At 49.4% G+C, this 25,333-nt stretch overlaps 1 protein-coding gene and 1 pseudogene across 1 annotated transcript in view; one reads left to right on the plus strand and one right to left on the minus strand.

The window, feature by feature from the left end:
• Window positions 1–310: 310 nt before the first annotated feature.
• UMODL1 (uromodulin like 1) overlaps window positions 311–25,333 on the minus strand; it is a 61,871-nt gene continuing 36,848 nt past the window's right edge. Inside the window, exons 13-21 of the mRNA XM_089910212.1 lie at window positions 24,233–24,345; window positions 21,416–21,629; window positions 18,678–18,815; window positions 16,706–17,025; window positions 8,856–9,001; window positions 8,037–8,273; window positions 7,621–7,780; window positions 5,743–5,827; window positions 311–492 (exon numbers count right to left, since the gene is read on the minus strand). Of these exons, the coding sequence (XP_089766338.1) occupies window positions 311–492; window positions 5,743–5,827; window positions 7,621–7,780; window positions 8,037–8,273; window positions 8,856–9,001; window positions 16,706–17,025; window positions 18,678–18,815; window positions 21,416–21,629; window positions 24,233–24,345 (1,595 nt within the window). The remainder of the gene's footprint in view (window positions 493–5,742; window positions 5,828–7,620; window positions 7,781–8,036; window positions 8,274–8,855; window positions 9,002–16,705; window positions 17,026–18,677; window positions 18,816–21,415; window positions 21,630–24,232; window positions 24,346–25,333) is intronic.
• On the plus strand, window positions 9,019–10,748 carry LOC149749255 (ubiquitin carboxyl-terminal hydrolase 1 pseudogene; annotated as a pseudogene).

Genomic DNA, 25,333 nt, shown 5'->3' on the forward strand with positions numbered 1-25,333 from the left:
CGGCCCCCATTCTAAGGCACAGGCCAAAGGTCACCTCACTAATATAACAAAAACACCTTTACCACCCTCAGCACTTAGGAAATTCCAAGGGTTTCAGGAGCTCTGTGCCAGGAGCAGTGGGTGAAGACCAAGTATATATTTCTGATTATAAATCACAGTATCACAGGCATGAGCCGCCGAAACCCACAAATCTACCCTTTGCCAAACCCCGCGGGACGCACTGTGCAGGCACCCTCGGCGGCAAAGGCAGGACTGGTGCATCAGACGAGACGGGCCTCCCTCCTCACCCACCTGCGGGCAGCCGGGCTCCTTATTCGTGGAACACCTGGTAGCTGAAGTTGTCGGACTGGGTTTTGAGGTTGTATTTTCCGGTCGTTCTCTGGTAGTGCATGATGAGAAGGGCAGCTGGCCCCGCCACCAAGGCAAAGGCAGCCACCAGCATGAGGACCAGGTAACTGGCTCGCAGGCCGGGCTTTGCAGCTGGAGGTTCTCCTGCAGGGATGAAACAGGCGCAGGTGGGTGGTCTGCCCAAAGCAGCTTGGCCTGGTCCCAGCGGGGCCCCAGCATCGCCCCTGGATGGAGGGCTCGGGACGGGACGAACCCGCGATGGAGCAAGCTCTCACGCATCAGACATTCAGCGTGCCCGTGCCCCCGCCCCAAGCCCAGGAGAGCACAGCAGCCAGGACAGGTCTGCCTGCCCACATTCTGGATAATCACTGACCAAGAGGAAGGAGGCCGCGCAGGAGCCACAGGCTCTCCAGGTCGGGGCAGAGCCCTCAGCGTGCCCCACACAGAGACACACTGTGCCCACACACTGTACAGCACTGGGAAGCTGGCCTTCCCCGCACTCGGGGGCAGGAAAGCACAGGAGAGCCTGGACCCCAAACTGCTGAAAACAGGGACTCAATAAATACTCATACACGCGGCCACATAGCAGCATATCCAGCACAGCCGAAAGGGGGAAACAGCCCCCAAATCCATCAAAGGATGAATGAATAAACAACATGTGGTCCATCCGCCCAGTGGAATAATATTCGGCCATAAAGGAATGAGATTCGGCCACAGGTTACGACATGGATGAGCCTTGAAAACATCCATTGTGCTGAGTGACAGGCAGCAGTCTCCAAGGACCACACATCGTCGTGTGACCCTGTTTCTAGGGAAACCAGAGACAGGAAGCCAACCCAGGTAGTTTCAGGGGCAGGGGAAGGGCTGGGGAGTCACTCCCTCCTGTGGTCATGGAGCTACTTTGGGTGATGAAAATGTTTTGAAACTAGAGAAGGGTGGTGAAGGTGCTGAATTCCGCCCAATTATTTATTTTAAAACAGTTAACTTTATATTAGGTGAATTTTATCTCAATTTTACCACAGGAGCTTATCAGAAAGGTCTGGGTAGGAAAGCATTCCTGGACAATAAGGGACACTGGAGATCCTGTTTTCCATTTCTGGGGCTGTTTCCGGAAGTGGCCGCTGCTTCGGGTCTCACAGTCATAGCTCAGACGAGTGCAGACACCAAAGTGATTCAACAATGGCCTAGAAGAGGCTCCCACCCGACTGCCTGGATGGTGGGCCAGCTGGAACCGGGCAACCCCCTCCTCCAGAGGGAGGACCACACTGGGATAGGGATACTGGGGACAGTTGCTGGAGCGGCTGCAACCTTCCAAGGAACCTGAGGCCTCCAGACTCTGGGGCACCAGCTTCCTGACAACCCCTTCATGGCTGGATCTTAAATCCATCCTCCAGTGCCAGAGTGGACCCTTCCCCCTCCTCCTGTGCCTCAAGTAGGGGACCAACTTGTGAGCACAAGGGGGGCTGTCTGCCCTGAGGATGCTGGAGCAGAAAGGCAGAAGAGACCCCCTTGTTGGCCCCGTGGAGCCCAGCCCCAGCCCCAGACTGGCAGCTACAGAGATGACCGAACATGTTCGGTCGCTGCCTCTCCAGCTGGGTTTCTGTTCCCTGCAGCCGAGCACTCTTAACTGGCCACTGACTCAGAGCTGCTCCGAGTGGGGTCCACAGGCCGGTGCCGTCCACTGGTTACCATGGTCCAGGAACGGTTACTGGTCCAGGAGAGATGCTTACAAATAGAGAGGAAGCCTGTGTCGCAACGCGACCCGCACCATCAGTGGGGGTATTTCCTTAAACATAGTAACCACCTGTCAGTCCATGATGGACGAGATGCTTAAATAAAAGACACTGGTCCTCCCCCAGGATAGCAAGAGCAGACGGCACCACGCACAGGGCTGCTGTGATATCACGGTGGTGATGTACATGATCAATCTTTTCGCAAAGACACTAACCTATCGCTGCTCTTGTGAAAGGGACACGTCTTGGTGAGGGAAAGTGATGAAGGACCTCCCGCCACGCAAATAACCCAGGAGCAGGGTACATATAACCCTGGCCCCTTCCAGAGGGTCCAGGTCCTTCCAGAGGTCTGAGGTCCAGCTCAGCTGTTCTCTGGGGACACCCAGGCCCCTCACTTCTGAGCTGCCTCAATAATTGTTCCAGACCCTTCCCACTGGGACATTTCAGGATCCCACAGACATTAATCTCAAACATTCTCTACCTCTTCACACAGAAAACTCTAGTGGGGCTTCCCTGGTGGTGCAGTGGTTGAGAGTCCGCCTGCCGATGCAGGGGCCGCGGGTTCGTGTCCCGGTCTGGGAAGATCCCACATGCCGTGGAGTGGCTGGGCCCGTGAGCCATGGCCGCTGAGCCTGTGCGTCCGGAGCCTGTGCTCCGCAACGGGAGAGGCCACAACAGTGAGAGGCCCGCGTACCGCAAACAACAACAACAACAACAACAGCTCTAGTGAGTGAGAAATAATGTTCTCTATAAAGCAAATGGCCATGGATGATTTCCAAAACTGAAGTGCAAAAATTACAGTGCTGATATATGATTTGTTGGTAGCACAGATTCAGGAACGATTACCAGTTGGATGCTGCCTTAAAATTGCCAACACACAGTGTTATGTGTTGACGTGTATCCCTCCAAAACACGTATGTTGAGTCCTAACCCCCAGTGCCTGAGAATGCGACCTTATTTGGAAATAGGGTCATTGCAGACATCTTTAGTTAAGTTATATTGAAGCAGAAGAGGCCCCTAATTCAACGACTGGTGTCCTTGTAAGACGACAGAGACCTTCAGGAAAAGCCATGTGATACCGAGGCAGAGGCTGGAGGGATGCAACCACAAGCCAAGGCTACCAGACCAGATTCACCAGGAGCTGGGAGAGGCCTAGAACGGACTCTCCCTCAGGGACTTCGGAAGGAACCAGCCCTGCCCACGCCATGACCTTGGACTTGGGTCTCCAGACTGTGAGAGAGTAGTTTCTGTTCTTTTAAGCCACCCGGTTTGTGATTCTTAGTTTCCTGTGTCACTAGCCCCAGAAAACTAACACCCGTGGTGTGAAGGCTGGGGTGGAATGACGCCTGGAAAGGAAGCCAGGGCAGCCCCTGGAGACCAAGGTTGGGTGGGTTAGGAAAAGGCTGGAACTGCTGGAAGAGGCCCAGCTTGTCCAGGTGATAGCTGTGTGAGCTTGGACATGTTCCCTGAGATCTCCCAGAGTTCTCATTCTTCCCCAGAGTAGAAGTGATGTGATAGCAGGAGACAGGTCATGGGTGCCCAGTGGGAGGGGCAGAGATAAAATCCCGGAGGTACTTGTCTGCCAGCCTCTTTTCACTCTGTGTCTGCGGCGGTATTTCTGTTACTGCACACTAGTAAAATGTAAACACCTGCCTACCAGCTGAGAGATTCCAGGTTTCTAAATGATGTTTCTGTACATCTGTATGACACAGTTATGAAGCAAAAAAGCTAATAATACAATGAGAAAGAATGAAGAACAAAATGAATAATTATAATCCTTGTCATTGAGCTTGACCATCTATACCCTTATTGTGTTTGGGGTTCTCTGCAATGGTTGTGTTAGTGAAGTGCACTACCGCTTAGGAAGGATAATAAATAACACTTACCAGTAATTGCTATGGACAACACACTGTATGAACTAGGAATTACCATCTTCATTATTGTTGTCCCCATTTTACAGATGAGGCAAATGAGGTAACTGCAGCATGCCCCAAGTCAGACCCAAGTTTTGTCTCCAGGCAACCTAGCTCCAGCATCACAAATTTTAGCCTCACAGAGGATTTTTATTTACTGTAATCTTATTGGCCAGGTATGTAGGACTGTTGTAGTAACTCCTATGATATAGAGAAAAAGCACAGTGCCTGGTATACAGTAGTTAGAGGAGATAATGAATAAGTGGGTAGGTGAGTGGATGGATGGAGGAATGATGGATGGCTGGATGGGACTCAGAAGACTCAGGAATATTCCTAAGACCACACAGCTCAGAAGTATGAGAGCCTATATTTAAACACAGCCCTCCTGACTCCAAACCCAGTGTTTTTTCCACTCTGGTTTTGACATTATCTGTAATATCTACGAATAAATAGAAGTTCTGTTTCTATAAATAAGAATGCAATTCACATACGTTCTCTTTCATATTAGATCCATCAGTTCTCAGCCATTTAAGACAATGAAGAGGATAGGAAAAGCACATTGTCCCAGGACCCAGGCCCGCGATCGTCCGAGGACCAGTGCAAACATCAGGGCCTGGAATCCAGCTCCAGAGACATTGAGTTGGTTGGCCTGGGGCATGGCCTGGGACCTGGGACTTCTGTTTTCATTTCCAAAATCCTCTGGATGAGAACCAGCAGTTGAATATCACTGGCTAAGAAGACCTCCCTTGGGGCTTCCCTGGCAGCGCTGTGGTTGAGAGTCTGCCTGCCGATGCAGGGGCCGCGGGTTCGTGTCCCGGTCTGGGAAGATCCCACATGCCGTGGAGTGGCTGGGCCCGTGAGCCATGGCTGCTGAGCCTGTGCGTCCGGAGCCTGTGCTCCGCAACGGGAGAGGCCACAGCAGTGAGAGGCCCGCGTACCGCAAAAAAAAAAAAAAAAAACAGAAGACCTCCCTTCCCAAGCCCTGGTTAGCACACCCATCCCGGTTTACAGCCTGCATCCAAAACCCGGAAGTTCCTGTATGGGAAAATAGAGGGGCAAGGAGGGCCATCCAAGTTAGGAAGAAAAACAATAAAAAAGGAAAGTCAACTGGGATTAGGTTTAGCCGAAAGGAAGAGAAAAACCCAAAATAGCAGCGACAAAGAAAATGGAAGCTTATTTCTTTCTGGCATAAACATCGGAGGTCAGAGCCCAGGCCTGGCCCTGCAGCTTCGCTCCACGGTGTCCTGGGGCTCCCGGCTCCCGCCTCCACGGTGCTCATGCCCCCAGATGGAGGCTGCCTGCAGCTGCCTCCCCTGAATGGGTGGGTACCGGATGTTTTTAAGGCAGGCACACAGTGCTTTGTGACCACCTAGAGGGGTGGGAGGGTGGGAGGGAGACGCAAGAGGGAGGAGATACGGGGATATATGTATATGTATAACTGATTCACTTTGTTATACAGCAGAAACTAACACACCATTGTAAAGCAATTATACTCCAATCAAGATGTTAAAAAAAAAGTTGTCACTTGACACTCTCTTTTGCATCTCATTAGCCAGAGCTCACTCATATGGCCACTCTTGCTGTAAGGTCAGTTTGGAATTATAGTGTTTATTCCTGGCAGCCACCTGTCCCCTAAAAACTGGGGGTTCTATTACCATGGAAGGAGAAGAAAACAGATATTTGGGGACAGCTAGCAGTTTCTGAATCAATACCCAAGTTTAGTTGTCTAAACCAAGTCACCAGCTCACCTTCGGATCGAATCAGGGGTCCCCAGGACATCTGGTGCGTTGCAGAGGGCTCACCATTTCTCAGTGACCTAAAGTCGTCGCAGTTCTGTAATTTTAAAAGGAGAAGAAGTACAAATTAGCTGAACAATGTTTATGAGAAATGTGTCCACTATCAGGGTTGATACTCTGATTCGTACATGTTCCTTCCTGCCGGAAACGTCAAGTCACGATGGATGAGCTTGGTCAGGGGAGAAGGAGGAAGGGGGAGGTTGGACCACCTGGGCCTCGGGGCTGTGCAGGCAGGGTGCCCAACTGGATGGGGGAGGGCTGGGCAGCAGGAGGGTTGGAGGAAGCAAGATGTAGCCCCCTGTGCTGTCTCCAGTTTCCAGCTCTGGCCCCTTGGCCCCTGGGGTCATCGTCTCAGAGTCACCCTTTGTTCTCCACAGCCCGTGGCAGACACCTGCTCCTTTTAACACCTGGGCCTGATGAAAAGTTTCAATGACATGATAGAATCTGTCTACCATACACCTGCTATAGGGTGCATCGTGTCCCCCAAAAGATGTTGCAGTCCTAACCTCAGTACCTGTGGGCGTGACCTTACCTGGAAATAGGGTCTTCACAGATGATCACCTTAAGATGAGGTGAGTAGGGTGGCCCTAATCCAATAGGACTGTGTTCTTGCAAAAAGAGGACATTTGAACACAGACACAGATATGCACAGAGGGAAGACATGTGAAGACACAGGGAGAAGGTGACATCGATCAGTCAGGGAGCTGGACCTGGAACAGATTCTCCCACAGCCTCACAAGGAACGGCCCAGCCGACGACACCTTGATCTCAGACTTCCAGACTCTAGACTGTGGAAGGGTAGATTTATGTTATTTAAGCGGCCCAGCCTGCGGTACTTCGTTACAGCAGCCCCAGGAAACCAATACAACACCCATCCTAGAGGAGCTTGGAAAGAAATACGTGAAGCTCATAGTGTAGAGAATTTGAGAACCGGCCGCTCCCTGTCAAAGCTGTCGTGGTCATTAACACCCTAGGGTTTCTAAGGGGCTGATGCAGGCTCAGAGCCCCTCAGCGGGCAGGCACCAGGAGTCTGTGTTCCTTTCCTGCTGTTGTTCCAGTAGACCTGCTGTTTGAGAAAAAGTGACAGCAAAATCAGGGCTCACTGGATTTCTTCTGCTGTGCATCCTGACTGATGGTTGGCCCTGATCACTCAGGAAAACTGCCCAATATTTATAAGGAGCACAGGAACAAACGTGTCCCCAAAGGAGAGAGACATATGCAGTTGCTGAACCAAAGGCCAACAGAGCCCTCCATGCTTTCCCCAACCACAGGTGACACATGACAGTCACTTCACATACTTGTCTGTGGATGAAGAATAACTCTCCAACCCAGAAGTGCAAAGCACATTTCAAATTCAAAGTTCTGAGGAAATGAGAATGTAGTTATTCATAATCCCAGCATAAATGCTGAACGGGAAAGAACAAAAACCTGATTAAATAACCCAGTGGCTAGGATTCAGCAGTGTGCCACCGACTTGCTAAAAATAATTTCAAATTAAAATAACATTTTTACACCTAAGTATGCATTCGATCACCTCGAAGGAGAAGCATTACAGCACCATGACAAGGAATGTCTGATGTGATGGCCAGTGGAATGGTAAGGTCTAAGGAAGGACTCAAGTTAGCCCCCCAGCGACACTGGTCCTCACCCAGGACTGCCCACCATTAAAACCTCATTTCATGTCTTTTAAGGGCCAAGTCTGCAGGGCCCAGCACCTCCTCCCTGAAGTCTGGCCCCAGAAATGCCCAGGCCCTGGGCTTCTGATCACAGAGCAACCCTCCTCATAACAAAGAGGGTGAGTCCAGAGGTTTAGAACAGCAAAACACCTACTATTTTGCACGTGGTTCCAGGGGATTCCATGCAGATGCGGAGTTTGCAGTGCAGATAGACTATGGAGTTGTTGATGAAGGAAAAGATTTTCAGCTTAAACTGGGCCTTGTTGGAGTTCCCGTTCTCAATCACATTCGTGTGTGTATTGGGGATAGGGCAGCTGGGAAGAGACAAAGTGACTCATTAGTTCTAAACTGGCCCTCCTGTCCTTGTTCCCAGGTGAGTTTCCTTACCGTGCACCTGAGTGCACACGGAGCATCCCCACTAGGCTACAAGAAGGCAAGGATGGCTAGATCTCCGGTTACCAAGAGGAGGGTCTCCTGAGGGTGCCACCTAAAACCCGGGTCTGCATCCATGCGTGTCTGGAAATTCAGAGGGTCCAAAGAAGGCTACACAGAGGGGGTGGGTACCCCTACCTGTTGTTAATGAAGCCAAACATGACCGGGTCCCTGGCATTGCTGGATGGCGTTGCCCAGCACTCGGTCAGGACCACCTTGAGGTTGCTTTTCTGTTTATAGAGCCCTACTTCAATCTTGACGTCATCACTGGCAGACACGGTATAATTTTGAGGAATAGGAGAGTCTCCAATAAATAACTGCATTTCAGTGACAAAACTCCCAGCGCCATGGAGGTCCTCGATGACGGTGTAAACCCTGCAAGAGGGAGCATTTGCGGGCGGGGGTCTGCTTCTGTGACCCTCCTGTTCCCTTTTCTCCCCAAAATACTCCAAAGAAAGATGGAATTAAAAGAAGACCACCCAAATGAGAACAAGAAAAGAAAGGCTATTTTTTTTTGAGCTGGCTAGAGCTGGGGTCAGCCCCAGTCACTAGAGTTTAGTGGAGACTCAAAGGCAGGCAGAGGAGGGGTGAGCTTCACAGGGGAAAGGGGGAGAGAGGCATGCCCTGATGGGGGCGTCCTACGTGACTGGCTAGGGGAACAGATGTGGCTTTCCCTGGTTGGTTCTAAACTGGAGATGGGGACAAATCTAGGGAAGCTGGCTAAGAGCCCCTCAGCGGGCAGGCACCAGGAGTCTGTGTTCCTTTCCTGCTGTTGTTCCAGTAGACCTACTGTTTGAGAAAAATAGGAAGTTATTAATCAAGTCTTGGCCACTGCCTTTTGTATGTTCAGTCTCTCAGAAGGGTCCTCAAGTGATTAAAACCCTAAAGAAACCCCCAAGTGATGGTGCTGGGAGGAACGTGAGCTGCAGGGAATTGGGGAGACGCCTCTGCACTTACCCCCACTCTGGGGTGTAGCCCGATGACGTCAGGAGGTCATTCTGGAAGGCGCAGTGGATAGGGCTCAGGATTTTCAGGTGATGGATGATGCCCTCTGGGGACAGGTCATTCCTCAGCGTGGTCCTCACCACCGTATTCGTCATGTTCTGAACGCAGACGGGAAATGAGTGAGCTCCCGGGCCCCAGCAGGCCCCCAACATGTCTACGGACCACAGTTCTGGGTGCAGGGGTTGTTTAAAGCTTATCCCCCCAAATATGAAAACCTTGACAACTTTTTCCCAGTATAAATTGCAAAAGAGAACATAACGTCGTGACGTCCGGTTTAGCCTACTTCCTGTACCCGCTTTCTTCATTAAAAGAGAACCAGAGACAAACTAGATCAGACGATACCCCAAACAATAGATGAGATTCTTCCCCAAATAATCCCCAAGTACACTTCTGAAAATTAGAGAGCTAGCCCTTAGCAAAGAAATCGAGTTAAAATAAATCGGTTAAAGTCTGCGACTCATCAAACTGCATTCTTTCTAATTCTAGGGACACTAACACAGAACCAAGGGTCCGGAGGGCAACCTAAAGAAAATGAATGTGGTCTGGAAGAGGACTCAGGGGTGTGAAATGATAACACAGCTCTTGCCTGTGGACACAAGTCTCCAGGGAGAATTGTGATGCCCGTTAGCGTTAATGAGGTTAAGGCCATTAAAAAAAAAGTGCAGAGCTAATCAGTTTCATGCTAGAGAAATGCTGCCAAGGTCAGCTGGTATTAAGGACTGGATACTCAGAATGTGAACGTTTATCAGGAAAAAGAGAAGATTTTCAGGCAGTTGTATACCAGTACAAGAAGATGGGCTTGCCAACATCAAAGAGAGCTCCAAAATTTCTCCAGAGCCAAAAATAGTGATGAAGACCCTGAGATGGGCAATTTCATCATTTGATTCAGTGGAGAGCATTGTAGGAAGAGATTAAAATGTCTGTGAAAATTGCCACCATTATACTGAAGCTAAACATTTTGTTTGACAAAATGCCTGAAGTTGTAACCACCTATTTGAAGTGCTTTACTTGCTAGTGGCTTGGAGTTTGATTGTCCTGATGGTGGCCTCTACAAGATCAACACCCCTTACTGACATCTCCAAAAGTGTCACTAGAAGAACAGAGCACGGGGCCAGTCAAGGACAGCCTAGATGACCTGTGGTTGTAATGCTTACTATGCATAATGACTGGTAGTGGGCATTGCCCTGCTTCTGTTAAAGTCGCTGGCCTTAACAGTTTAGAACTAGACAAGGGGAATTTTGTGTGAAATAGGTAAATCAGAGCCATCGAATGAAGAGGAAACAAGAGGCATGGTTGAAAATTATGCCAGTAAAGAAGTGTGGATTAGAGTTTGTAGAAATACACAGCCAAGTAAAGTAGAAGTTATTGGACTTCTTGGAGGATGGAAGAGCAAAGCAGAGTACGAGCTATATGACAAAGGGTCTAATCCTGATAAGGTTGCCAGTAGAGCGTTTGCTGAAAATAGAAATTTTGACACTAACAATGCTAATGGAACCTGTGCGTCTGACAGACGAGAAATCTAATGGCCAAATAAGCCTTGACATGAGTGGGTCTGAGAACAAAACGTCATCTGTAGGGCAAAGCTTGGAGGAGCAGGAAGGGAATTGTCTACTCTCCAATGATCTGAAAGTCCCTGAATAGAAAGACTTTTTGATTCTCTTTCCTTCTACAGCTACTGCATCTACTCCTTACTGGCTGTTTTTTAAGAAATTATAGAACAAGTGCATTTTCCTTGTGTACATATTAAACAGACCTGGACAAACTGATAAAGTTGTTTACATCAAAGAGTCTATGCCTCTTGAACATCATACTCAATGGTGAAAAGCTAAAAGCATTTCCTCTAAGGTCAGGAATAAGACAAGGATGCTCACTGTCACCACTTTTATTCAACATAGTGTTGGAAGTCCCAGCCACAGCAATCAGAAAAGAAAAAGAAATAAAAGGAATCTAAATTGGAAAGGAAGAAGTAAAACTGTCACTATTCAAGAGGTAGACTCTGGTAGACACAGAGATGTCCCATTCAGATCCCTCTTCAAGGAAAGACTTGCTGCCCAGCTGTGAGCTGTGCAGTCAGCAGATGGTCTCCAACTGTCAGCTTCTTCAGGGCCAGCCTCACCTGAGATCATGCCCTTCCCAGGGCAGGCTGCTTCAGGGCTAAAAGGATGAGGACATATAAAGGAATGGCTGTTTTGTCCTGCGAGCTTCCTGCTGGGTTGACCCAATGCTTGTGTCCCCATAAAACCTGCCTGTTGAAACCTAATCCCCAGTGTGATAGTATTCAGAGGTAGGGCCTTTGGGGGTGATTAGTGCCCTTACAAAAGAGACCCCAGAGAACTCCCTTGTCCCTTCCTCCATGTGAGGTTATAGCAAGAAGACAGCTGTGTGACCCAGGGCTCTCATTAAAACAAACAAAAAAAACTGTCACTGTTTGAAGATGACATGATACCATACACAGAAAATCCTAAAGACACCACCAAAAAACCTCATCTATGAATTTGGTAAAGTTGCAGAAACAAAATTAATATAGAGAAATCTGTTGCATTTCTGTACACTAACAACAAACTATCAGAAAGAGAAAAGAACCTCATTTACAATCACATCAAAAAAATAAAATAACTAGGAATAAATCTAACTAAGGAGGTAAAAAGACTTGTACTCAGAAAACTGTAAGACACTGATGAAAGAAACTGAAGACAACACAAATAGATGGACAGATATACGTATTAATGGATTGGAAGAATTAATATTGTTAAAATTACCATGCTACCCAGGGCAATCTACAGATTCAGTGCAATCCTTATCAAAATACCAATGGCATTTTCCACAGAGCTAGAACAAAAAAATTCTAAAATTGGTATGGAAACACAAAAGAGCCCAAATAGACAAAACAATCTTTAGAAAGAAGAGCAAAGCTGGAAGTATCTCACTTCCTGGCTTTAGACTATACTACAAAGCTACAGTAATCAAAATAGCATGGTACTGGCACAAAACAGACACACAGATCAAGGGAACAGAACAGAGAGCCCAGGAATCAACCTACACTTATATGGACAATTAATCTACAAGAAAGGAGGCAAAAATATACAATAGGGAAAAGTCAGCTTCTCCAATTAACGGTGTTGGGGAAACTGGACAGCTACATGCAAAAGAATCAAACTGGACTTCTCACTCACACCATGCACAAAAATAAATTCAAAATGGATTAAAGACTTAAATGTAAGACCTGAAACCATAAAACTTCTAGAAGAAAACATAGGCAGTATGCTGTTTGACATCAGTCTTAGTAATATTTTTTTTGATATGTCTCCTCAGGCAAGGGAAACAAAAGCAAAAATAAACAAATGGTACTACATAAACTAAAACTTGCACAATCAAGGAAACTATCAACAAAACAAAAAAGGCCACCTACTGAATGGGAGAAGATATTTGCAAATAATATATCTGATAAGGGATTAATATCCAAAACATACAAAGAACACATATAACTCAACATCAAAAAACAAACAACCCAATTAAAAAACTGGGCAGAGGATCTGAAATATATACATATTTATAGATATATATATATATATATATATATATATATAATGGAATACTACTCAGCCATATAAAAGAATGAAATCTTGCCATTTGTAGCAACATGGATGGACCTAGAGGGTATTATGCTAAGTGAAATAAGTCAGACAGAAAAAGACAAACACTGTATGTTACCCCTTATATGTGGAAGCTAAAAAAAACAAAACAAATGAACAAACATAACAAAACTGAAACAGTTATAGATACAGAGAACAGGTGGTTGCCAGAAGGAAGGGGGGGAGGATGAGAGGAATAGGTGACGGAGATTAAGAGGTAAAAACTTCTAGTTACAAAATAAATGAGTCATGGGTATGAAATGTACAGTGTGGGGAATATAGTCAATAATCATGTAATACCTTTGTTTGGTGATATATCAGAGCTAGACTTACCGTGGTGATCATTTTGAAATTCATAGAAACATGAATCACTATGTTGTGTAACAGGAACTAACACAGTGTTGCAGGTCAATTATACTTCAGAAACAAACAAACAAACCACAGAAAAAGAGGTCAGATTTGTGGTCACCAGAGGAAGCAGTGAGGGAGGGGGAATTGGATGAAGGTGGTCAAAAGGTACAAACTTCCAGTTATAAGATAAAGAAGTACTAGGGATGTCATGTACAACATGATAAATATAATTAGCACTGCTGTACTTTATACATGAAAGTGGTGAAGAGGGTAAATCCTCAGAGCTCTTACCCCAAGGAAAAAGTTTTTTTCTATTTCTTTAATTTTGTATCTATATGAGATGACAGATGTTCATTTAAACTGTAATAATCATTTCATGATGTATTAAGTCAGATCATCATGCTGTACACCTGAAACTTATACAGTCTGTATGTCAATTACATCTCAATAAAACTGGAATAAAAACCCTTTTAAAAAGAATCTTTAGCTCTTGGTTATTATTAGTCTCTCTAAGTTTTTATACAAATGCTGAAATTAGAATGATTGACAGTCATAATAATTTTTAGAATTCATTTTCCTTGGTAGAGACTCTTGATGCATCAGCTTCTGGGCACAAAGGTGTATAGGTTCTTAATTGAACCTTCCAAAACGGAAACATTGAAACACTTTTGAATTGACGCTGTCTTCTTTGTGTGCTTTTTAAAATAAAGTGCTTGTGTTCATAGCTCATATTTTTAATTATCTGCGTGATGTTTACAGGTCCTGTGGTTTCTTCAGCTCAGAAGCAGACCCTCATTCAGCACATTTAGTTTTACAATAGCCATGAAGCCACATCTCGGATGGGCTGTATTAGAGGCACCAAGTTTAGAACATGTGTCCTCACAGTGGTGGACATTACGTGCCTTGACTCACTTTGAAAAATGCCTCAGAAAACCTGGACAATCCCCTGCTATCTTCACAAGAATTTTACACGTACTTATGAAGATAATTCTGTACTTCGTGACTCTTTGGGGCACAGGCTAATTTCTCTCTTCCTAGACATACTCTAAACCGTCTGAATATGGTATATCAAACTGAGAGGTGAGACCTTAAATTTAACGTAAACATAGATAGTATGAAACATAGTTTGATGTATATAGTACATTAAACTGAGAGATGAGACCTTAAATTTCACTTTTTTTAAAAACAAGGAGGTCGATAAAATTTAACCCCCTTCTCCCCAAAAAGGAGGAAGAACCTGCTAACTGTACGTAATCTGTTGTATTTGTGTAAGTAAGTCTCCAGGGGGAATCTTAGTTTTTGACAAATTTCAAAACAAAGAAGAGCTCCTGTGGTTTCCAGGGCCTGGATGACTCATAGGAGATGAATTTCCCTCTGCTCTGAAAGGATCCTGAATTTTACTGAATTTAATTGCTAAACCAGGTGTTTGTCTAGCTCGGAAAAACAAGCAAGTTGGAGAGCCGACCCCTGCAGCCTTATGTCTGTGCCTCCGTGTAGGAGGTGCTGACTCCCCCGAGTGCAGCCTGGCCAGCCCATCGCACCTGAGCACTGCCGGCAAGAGTGTCTTATTTTCTAGCATCTCTCACTTGAGGTCTGTAGGTCCTGCACCAACGTGGACCTGAGAACCACAGCAGCAGCTCTGCCAACACCTGTGCCCGATCCCGCCAGCTTGTGTGCAGACTCTGGCTCAGAACTGAAGTCGCCCAGAAGCTGCGGTCCCCCGCACTCTGCACCCCCCACCATGGCTGCTCACCCCCTCTCCGTGCGCCCACCTCCAGGTGAGAGTCTTAGGAATCTTTAAGAAAGAGAAGCCAAACCCTGGTTATTTTTCAGCTGTGCTGGCTGAAGGGGTTGGAGGGGGACTGACGAAGGCTGTGGTCACTGGAGACGTCCCGGTTGGTCCGTCAACCCAGCGGCCCTGTGTGTGGGTCTCAGGGCCACCCCACTCCCGTCAAGGGGAAGGTGGAATCACGCCTGAGGGCAGCCAGCCGGGCCCACTGGTGCGCGTGGTCTTCCAGCTGCCTGGCCAGCCCTCGCCCTGGGTCTGGCCTCCAGGCAGGCTGGTACCTTGGAGCTGCCTTTGCCCCCGTGCCCCATGTCCCCTGCCTGCCCTTCCCGGGTCTCTTCTGCGAGAAGTCTCCCACTGTGTCTCCCCTGCCTCCCCTCCCCAGGGCTCTTCCTACTGAAGCCCACACCAGCTCTGAGCCTTTCAGCCCACGATGTCCCCTCCCTGGGCCCTTGACCTGGGGTCATCAGCAAGCCTAGCCCATCCGGTGCCTGGGCTCACCTGCCCCACAAGGGAGCTCACCCAGGGCTCCAACCAGAGCCTCTGAGAGTGATGGTCCCTTGCCCACCCCGTGCTGTCGAGGCCCCTGGAGAGGCAGAGTTGCAGAGGCCTCAGGGCTGGTCCTTGGAGGCCAGGAGACCTTGACCTTGACCACCGGCCCCATAGACCTTGGTGAGCCTCCAGGTCCCACTGGTTAAACGTGGATGACAATACCTGACCTGGGGGTGATGAGGGGGCTAGATACCCAGCCAGCAGGTCCTTGGGGTTCTCAAGGCCCTGTTCCCTCTCCACCCCTGTGCTAGGAAGCAAAGCCGAAGACCCTCAGCCCCACCCCCGCCCAGCAGCACAGCATCCCTGAGGACCACCTTCCCCACAGTGCCACGGCCGGGCCCCTGCTGAGACCCTCCCCCAGCCCACCTCCCACAGGAGACCCTTCCCCTTTGGGCCACCGTCCCACCCAGAACCCAGCCGTCCCACTGGCCAGAGCCACTCAGACACCCTCCACCTTGTAAATCCTCCCCCATTTCTGGCCTCCCTCATCAGCTATCTGCACTTGCCCCCTGGGGTCGTGGTGCACCCCCCGTACACCCCTTGGGACCACTTCAGCCTCCTTCCAGAAGGCCCTTCCCCCCACCCCCAGGCCCAGGAAGCCCAGCCCCACCCTGCTCTACTGGGTTATGGCACCTCCTGTGCCAGGACCTCACGTCTCTCCAGGGACAACACCGCCCGATGCTGCTTCCGCTTCCCCCGTGCCCAGCACTGGCTGAACCCATGGAAGGTGCTGCGTCTGCCTGGCATGGCCTTGAAAGCAGGGGCCAAGCGTGGGGAGCGGGAAGGATGGGGGGTGAGGGGTGCAGGAGTGTCACTGTGGCCTAGAGGCAGCATTTGAAGACACAGGACCTGGAGCCATCAGCCCACAACGTGATGAACGCTGCAAACTAGAGATGCTGGCATGGGCCCAGGACCCCCAGCCCAGAGTCACCCCAGCACGTGTGGGAGGCATCCCCACTAATGCACGGGCACACACAACCATTCACACATTTTGCACAAACACACTCCCACACGCACACACACACAAGCTCGCCGACATACATGCACACGGACACGTTCTTATACACGTGCATGCATGCACACACACACGCTCACTCACCTACGCACATGCACATGAACATGTTTTCATATGCGTGCACACGTGTACACAGGCACACACGTTCACGCACAGGCTCCCGGCTTTCCTGCCCTTTCTTCTCCCCCACTGGCTCTCCATCCCGCCTGTGCATCAAAATCACTGGGAGGCTTTTGTAAACCCTGACTTTCCGCCAGAGTCCCTGCACCAGGGTGCAGCCTGGTCCCCGGTGAGAGCTCGGTCCTATTCTAACCCTTGGCTGGGTCCTCCTGCGCTTAGAGTCGGAGGCCTCGGGGTGCAGGGTCTTCTTGGCCCCCCAGGCCACACACGGACCCTCCCCGGATCGAGATCCAGACTCCCGGAGCCCCCTCCCCGCGCCCCATGGTGGGTCTGAGCCCGGCCTCACACTCTGCATGACGGTTCCGCACTCGCCCCACGCGGCCACCAGGATCACGTGCGTGCTGTTGTGGTCGCTGACATTGCAGGACGGGTGTCCCAGGTACAGGGAGGATTCAGGGATGGACTCCTGCTGCAGGAAGCGCTTCTGGATGGCGATGGCCACCTTCTCGATCTCACAGAGCACCCTGACGGCCCCGGTCAGGTTCAGCCGCGGGGACAGGCCCTGGGGGGCTGGGCGGGCACCCTGCACAGAGGCAGCCCCAGGTCCTTCTGGGGTAGGGGGCTGCTCTGGGCCGGTGGTCTGGGGTGTGTTGCCAGGAGAGTCGCCTGCAAGACACGAGGAGACAAAGGCATAGGGTGGGTCTGTGCTTCGGGACAGCCATGTGAGCCTGGCCAGCGACGTGGTACAGGGTGGGGGCGGGGCAGGGGGCAGACAGCAGACGGACCACTCTGCACCCTGCAGCAGCGCACCCCGGGGTCGCACATGCCAGCAGAGCCACACACATGCGTGTTGCATGTTCCTGCCAGCCCAGGCAGCTGGGCCTGCCTTGGTTCACCGTGGCCCCCGTGGCTGGGGAACTGAGGGGTCCCCTGCCCTCCCAGACTCTCCCAGGCTGACACCCATGGGCTTGGGATCAGCCATCACCCCTGGGGGCCCCTGAGTCTTATCTCTAAAGTGGGTTAATGAAGTTCACTCTCTGGATCCTTGCGTCCCTTGTTCCTACTCCAACTTCCTGCTTCACTAAAGCATGCTGGGTTTCGACCTCTAGAAGAACACGAGCCTCTGTAAGAGCATCCACCATCCTCGGAGGGCAGACCCAGGACACACCTCAGCCCTCCCTGAGCCTCCTCTATGGCCCGGCTCTGCTGCTTGCCGCCCCGGCACCTGCCCTCTCATCTCAAGGTGCTGCTCACCTGGCTCCCCGGCCCCAAGATGCAGTCCAAACCCCTGCTCATGGCATTCACAGCCTTCTCGACTGGCCTCACCCGGCCTCGCTGGGCGGGGTACTCCCCCTCTCTCCCACCCACCTCCTGTAGGCACCACGCTGCAGCCAGCCCACGCTGCGTGCCTGGACCATGCCCGCCTTCAACAGCTCTGTTCTTACTGTTGCACCCACCCACCACACCCTGCCCCACAGCAGCCCCCTCTGCTGGTGCCGTCGGAGCCATCCTTTAAGACTAGCTCAAAGACACCTCTTCCAGGAAGCCTTCCCTGACCACACTCAAGGGACTGAAACAACTTAGTCTCCTCGGGGCCTCCTGCTTCTGCCTCAAGTAGAGCATATTCCATATTCCTTCAGACACTGTGTTCACTCCTATAAACATGTCTCCTCTACTTGACCGCAGATCCCTGGATGGCAGGGGCCATCTCAGAGTCAACAGTGAATCCACGAAGGCCCCATTTAATGGGAAAAGTGCTGCGTGGACAGTGGGTCTGAGTAGAAACGCTTCCATGTCATGTGTCATTTGTCACACAGGCTGTATGTTTTGCAAGATCATCTTTTAGCATCTGAGAGGACGCACCTGAGTTGATGTGTATATTTTCTCATCAAGGGCATCAGAAGAAGCACTTGGAGATGAGGCACCACCCAGAAGGCTGGAGGGATGTGGAAGGATGGGGCGGCACAGGCATTGCACACGTGTACACACACGTGCACACACATGCACGGTGCACACGTGTGCACACACACGCACGGTGCACATAGGCATTGCACACGTGCATGCACGTGGGCACATGTGCATTGTGCGTGTGTGTGCACACATGCATTGTGCACATGTGCATTGCAAACACTGCACGTGTGTACACACATGCACGTGTGCACATATGCATGCTTGCACGTGTTCATACACACGGAAACTTGCCCAAGACATAGAAATATGCCAATCTCGTTTAGAAAAGACGCACTTTGGGGATGAACGTCCTTCAAAGAACAGACTATCTGAGCGTATTCCAGACAAGGTGATCCTGAGACTATTACCTTCGCAGGGTCTTCCAGAATATTCCACGGGGAGGTCGGGGGTGCCTCCCTCGCAGCTGCAGGTGAAGGACCCCAGGCTGTTGCGGCAGGAGGAGCCCGGGGCGCAGTCATCCTCCCCTCTGTCGCACTCGTCGTAATCTGCAGCGTTTAGGAAACAAGACAGGAAACCCTCACAGGAGGCTTGAGCATCGCGGCTCTGCCCACTGTTTACAGGCAGCCTGCATCTCGGGAACCAAGGTTAAAATTATCAAATGATAGCAAAGATGGCCAGTTCTGCAGGGTTCGGGAGAGAGGGTGGTACCCTGATTTTCTGCCGGGGATGGGGGTGAGAGGAAGGTGGCAGGAAGTCTGCAGGGGCTGTTCTGGAAGGAGAATGATGGGGGCGGATGGGAGGGGGGGAGGGTGAAGGCAGCTCAGCATCCCCTCAGCTGCCTGGAGACCAGGAGACCAATGGGCCCCACCTGGACCCTGGTATCAGGCAGAGGGACCCCGGCACACACTTGCTTTCATCTCTAAGCTCAGTTACTTACCTTATGAACCATAATGCGGCTTTACTGCAGAAAATGGATAAAAACCAGGACAGCTTAGCAAAGAAAATAAAATGCTCCCATGAGGCCACCTCCCAGATGTAAGTGTTTGCATGTTGGTGTATTCCTTTCCAGCCTTTTTGAAAGGCAGACTGCAATGCAGCTAAGATCACGTTTTATACACAGATGTGAGTCCAGCTTCCATCCCATTTCCTTGCGTCAGAAATATTTTCTATCTCAGCAAACCTCATTTTTAATAATTGCCTGACAGTGCATGGCATGGATTACCAAAATTGACTTACTATCTTCCCCATTACGGGACTGTGGGTTATTTCCAGTCTTCTGCTTTTAAAGTAGCACTGAGATGAATGTCTTTACATGTTAACTATAGTCCACACTGAGTTCTGTTTCCTTAGGATGGAGTCCTGTAAGTGCTGTGATACATGGGCTACATGCAATGAGCAGGATAAAACATTAAGGAAGAAAGACAAATACCATATGATATAGGTTATCGGTGGAATCTAAAAAATTGGTACAAGTGAACTTACTTACAAAACAGAAATAGAGTCACAGATGTAAAAAACAAACTTATGGTTTCCCAGGGTGTGAGGAAGGGATAAGTTGGGAGATTGGGATTGACATGTACACACTACGATATATAAAATAGGTAACTAATAAAGACCTGCTGTATAGAACAGGGAACTCTATTCAATACTCTGTAATGACCTATATGGGAAAATAATCTAAAAAAGAGTGGATATATGTATGTGTAGAACTGAGTCACTTTGCTGTACAGCAGAAACTAATGCAACATTGTAAATCAACTATACTCCACTAAAAATTAAAAAAACAAAAACACCCAAGAAAAACAAAGTGGATGAAACATTTTTACAGCTCTTGACAAATACCAGGAAGTGTGAGCAAATCCTATTCTCCCAGCGCTGTGTGCAGGGGCTGCTTCCCTATCAGGATTATCTTTAAAAAAAAAAAATTCCTTGTAGATGGGCAAAAAGAGTAACTCATTTTAATGGGAATGCCTTTGATTCTTCCATCTTTGTTAGTCGCGTGGGAGTCATCTTTCACATATGGTCTATTTGGGTCTTTTGTGCCTGTGTCTATTGGGTTCTTAGTATTTTATTACCAATGTGTGTGATCGCTCTTTATTTAGGATATAATTCTTCATCAGATTGTTGAAATTACTTTTTGGTTCACTGCTTGCTTTACAATGGTGACTGTTTTGTTTGACATGAGAGCTTTAACTTTTTATAGAGTCAAATAGTCCAGACTTTTCCTCTGCAGGCTTAACCCTTCTCATTCCAAAGATCAGAAAAATATTCATCTATATTGTCTTTGATTTCATCCATACATATAACTATAAGCCTTTTATCGTTTATTCTCAGGCATGCTATGTGCTAGGGTCTGAACTGTGTGTCCTCAACAACTGTGTGTTGAGGCCTTGACCCCAAGTGTGACTGCATTTGCAGGTGGGCCCTTTAGGAGATAATTAAGGTTAACTGAGGTCGTTAGGGAGGGGCCCTGATCCGACAGGACTGATGTCCTTATAAAAAGAGACAGCAGAGCGCTCCCCCTCTACACACACAGAGGAAAGGCCATGTGAGGACACAGCAGGAGGGTGGCCGCCTACACGTCAGGAGCGGGCCCTCACCAAAATCAGCTGGCACCTTGATCTTTGGACTCCCAGCCTCTAGAACTGTGAGAAAATAAATGTCTGTTGTTTCCATCCGTGGTATTTTGTTACAACTCCAGCTGACTAATACAATATGAGAAGAGACTCTAAATTGCTTTTTCTCCCTGCTTTTCTTTTCAATTATTTTTCCTAGGATTTTCCACAGTTTCCTTGGAAACTGTGCTTGGGAGGAAATCTGCCAGCAGAGAGGGACCTGTCTGCCCTCAGCCCATGAAAGAGCAGCAAAGGAGGGAGGGGCAGGATGCAGCCTGCAGAAAGGATGCAGCATCCCCGGGAATCTTTGCAGGTTCACCCAAAGATTTTTCAACCCTTAAGCCTTTTAAAAAAAAAAACAAAACATAGGAGCAATAAGAGTGATGAGGGTCCTATCTGTTTCGCATTTTCATCTAATGCAGGGAAGCCGTCAAGAGGAGGCGCATCTTTCAGAAACAAAGCCAGTGGCTAGGATTTCACTGCCTCTCCCTTGCAGAGCAAGCCTCCATCGGGGTCCAGCCTCTGCTTACCCACTATGAAGGGGTCACCTCCAACCACCTCCAGCAGAGAGGCATTCTGAAAGGCGGCCAGGAACGTGGCAGACACCTCCCGGACATCCACGTCTGCGATGACCAGCAAGTTGAACTCCACCACGACGCTGCCGCTGGAGATGCGGGTCACTTCCACCTGCACCCCACCTGTGTCCAGGTGCTGAAGCATGGAGGCTGGCAAGGAATTCCGCACCTTTAGAGAAACAGGTCTGGTGAGAAGAACCGCGTGCCGAGAGAGGAAATGGGGTCCTTGTCCTAAGGTGGCTCCTCTGGGGATTGCAGCCAGCAGCAGCGCTGACCTTGGGAAAGATATCAAGGCCACAGGTGAGTTCTGCCGAGTCCCCAGGCCCAGCACGAATGCTGGTGGGGCCTAAGACACGGAGCCCTGTCCCCCAGCCAGAGCCAGCCAGTCAACATGGGGCTAAGTGCCAAAGCCCCACCCTACGGGGCTTGTAACTTGGTAGGGGGCTCACAGCGTCATTTAGGATCTGCTGCTCTTAGCTCAGAGCCCCGGAGGGCAGGGCTGAGCAAGTGGTCTTAGGGAGGGACACCACCTCCCCGACTCCACTTTTTCCAGGACAGTGCTTATGGCCCACATACTGTGGAACATTTCCCCTTCCTTTCTTCCTGCTGCCTTTCCGAAAACTGCTTCCCTGTGGACATCCTAGTGAGACAGGTAGTTCCTGCCTCTAAAAGCCTTGTTCATTATTCCATCAATCTGGATAGAATCCTACATCACACACCATATTATTCCATTCTAGCCCATCATGGCCAAAACGCCCAGAAAGGTACCCAATCTCGTAATGAGCCTTAAACTCTGCGTATAATGCAAATGTGCTATGGAAGAGCCCACCTCCGCGGTTTGCCCTCACAGAGAAAACCTGGTCTGCATCCGAACTGCATGAGGTTCAAGGAACAGGCTCGTGGATTACCAGCCTTGGGACAGCCAGTGTGAGCAAGTCTGTTGTCACCCATCAGAGGGTGCAGCTGCCCCGGAGACCCCAGAGCCGCCTGCAGTCACATGGCTGCCACCTTTATCATTGGAAGAGTTGGTCTTCTCTCTCTCTGTCTCTTTCTCTCTGGGATTTCCGGAGAGGGATCTGCCAGAGTCTTGGATTAAACTCACTTTTATCTGCATCTCAAGCCAGTCTCAAAGAGAAGTTCCAGGCCCCTTGTTAGGGACTGACAAACAACAAAGTGACACATTAACCCACAACCTCCCAAAATGTGTCCTAATGTCCTACGTAGGTGTTAAGTTGCATAATTATTTGCTACCCTGAAACTCTAGACAGACAAAAACTGTCCCCCTAAATAGGCAAAAGATGAAAAGTTTTAAAAAGGAGAGATTAATCAAGGAACTTGGGGTAGAAGTGAAGCTGCCTCATTTGACCGCCAGAGCTATGTGAACTGATTTCAGTGATTGTTGTTTAATGTGATGTGCAACTATCGTTTAACCTAAGGAAGATCTGATATACATATGAACCAAACCATCAACAGCTCTTGAATCCACACACTGGGCCAGAAGCTGGGGACCTTAGAATAAATAAAGCAGGACCCCAGATCCTCAGAATAAATCAAACAGGATCCCCGATCCTCAGAATAAATCAAGCAGGATCCCAGATCCAGAGGAGTCCCAGTATGACAGTTCCTGGAGGCAGCATGACTTTTATCGGGAACGCTGATGGGATTGAACGGAATCACCAAACAGCGCGGCCACCGGCATTGCTAAGGCGCCACCGTGTTATGACTCCACCAATAGGTGGCGCTGCCGAGCTCTCTCTGGTCTGTGTCTTAAACCCCCAGAACAAGGAAAAGCTAAACTGTATGAGACGTCCTCTATGCAAACAAGATCATGACAAGTACATTCTCTATTCACCAAAGGGTAATCTAACCACCAGCAAAAAGAATATTGAGATTGCTCCTCTAACTAAGTTGTAACAATATACCATCCCAAAGAATGCCAGTGGGTTGGCGGAGGGCACTGCAAGGAAGAGTAGGAAAAGGAATTTTTTTAAGGTCAGATCATAGTGGCATTATTCACAATAGCCCCAAAGTGGAAGTAACCCAAATATTCATCAATGGATCATGGATAAAGAGAATGTGGTCTGTCCATACAGTGGAATACTATCCAGCCATAAAAAAGAACGAAGTTCTGATGTTGGTACAACATGGATGAACCTTGAAGACATTATACTCAGTGAAATAAGCCAGACACAGAAATCACATATTGTATGACGCAGTTTGTATGAAATACCCAGAACAGGCAAATCCACAGAGACAGGAAGCACATATCTGGTGCCAGGGGCAGAGAGAAGGGCAGAGGATGAGCTAACGGGTTTCTTTCTGAGAGGATGAAAACTTTCTGGAATTAGCTGGTGGTGATGGTTGCACAATTCTGCAAATACAGTCTAAACCACTGAATCGTGCACTTTAAAAGCGTGAGTTTTACGGTATGTGAAATAGATCTCAATTTTTAATTTTTTTTCTTTTTAAGGCCGGGGGAGGCTTTCTGCTCTACGGGGTCCCGCATCAATAAAGAAGTTTCACTGAACAGGAAACAATGTGAAGTAAGGATGCAGCAGAGGAAAAGGCGTGTCTCCCACCTGCTGATGTGTCTGTTTAATGGCAGATCCAGGACACAAAGGCACCACACCAGAGCTGGAAGTCCCAGCTTCCTTCAGAAACGAGAAGTCTATGGCACCTGCAGGTCTGGGTCCCGTTTGGCTGCCACTAGGATGCTACCACCTCCCTCCTTCACATCCCAAGAGAAAATAAGGACCGATTCCACCAACTTACCATCCGAAAGAACAGCTCTAGGAAGGCCTGGTACTCCTTGCTGCTTGCATTGCGGAAGGATTCTAAATACTTGACGTTCACTATTCTGACTTTTCCACTGAGCTTCTGGGCCGCTGCAGGATGGAGAATAAACACGTTTGCAGGGGTATCAGGTAGTAGAGTATCATCTCTATCTTAATAATAGTATTTTTACTTTGGCCAGGAAGAACATCGAACTGAGGTTGATTTGCACTCTGTAGAGAAGGAACAGCGCCTGGTACGCACAGACACAGCCCCCAGCTCCAGAGGACGACGGGACAGAGGCTGGGCGCAGAGGGAGACCCTTCCGGGGGCCGAGGAACCAGCTCAGCCCCTGCGTCTCTCTCCTGCCTGCCTGCAGAGAGGATGGAGACAACTGGAGGGTGTGGCCTGACCTAAAAGCCATCAGGAGCACAAAGGTGCACAGGTGAGAGCAGAGGTGGACCCATCTCAGGCCGGGGTCACACAGACGCGCGGGCCACTCCTCCCTCCAAGCACGGGTGAGACCTCCAGATGGCAGATGTACGCGACAGCCCAGCACCAGCTCTCCTCCGGGGCCGCCCTGCCTGACCGTCCGTCCGGCCAGCAGCGACCTCCACTTCTCCAGCCTGCCGTGAACTTGCACTCGACTTCCTCACCCACATCTGCTCTCTAATTTCCCAGTTCACAGCTAATTCGTATTTTTAAGCATATAAAAAGAAGTTCTAAACCTTTATGACTTAGGCATCCCCCAATGGGTCATCTTAGGCCTCTCCCAAGGGACGTGCACCCCATCTCGAAGACCATTGTTATCAACTCTTAGACGGTTGCCCAAGATTTGAGGACTACTCTGCAACATCAGGCCTGCCCTTGGCTGCTCAGGCAAGCTGGGCATTCAGGAAGGCATGTGGATGACAAATGCTAATGAGGAGAAAAAGAGGAAGTTTTTTTTTTTGCGGTACGTGGGCGTCTCACTGCTGTGGCCTCTCCCGTTGCGGAGCACAGGCTCAGGACGCGCAGGCTCAGCGGCCCTGGCTCACGGGCCCAGCCGCTCCGTGGCATGTGGGATCTTCCCAGACCGGGGCACGAACCCGCATCCCCTGC

Source organism: Delphinapterus leucas, chromosome 4 (genome assembly GCF_059928025.1).
Source record: "Delphinapterus leucas isolate spDelLeu-1000000601 "Yukka" chromosome 4, BTC_Dleu_Yukka2, whole genome shotgun sequence".
NCBI classification, from domain to species: Eukaryota; Metazoa; Chordata; class Mammalia; order Artiodactyla; family Monodontidae; genus Delphinapterus; species Delphinapterus leucas.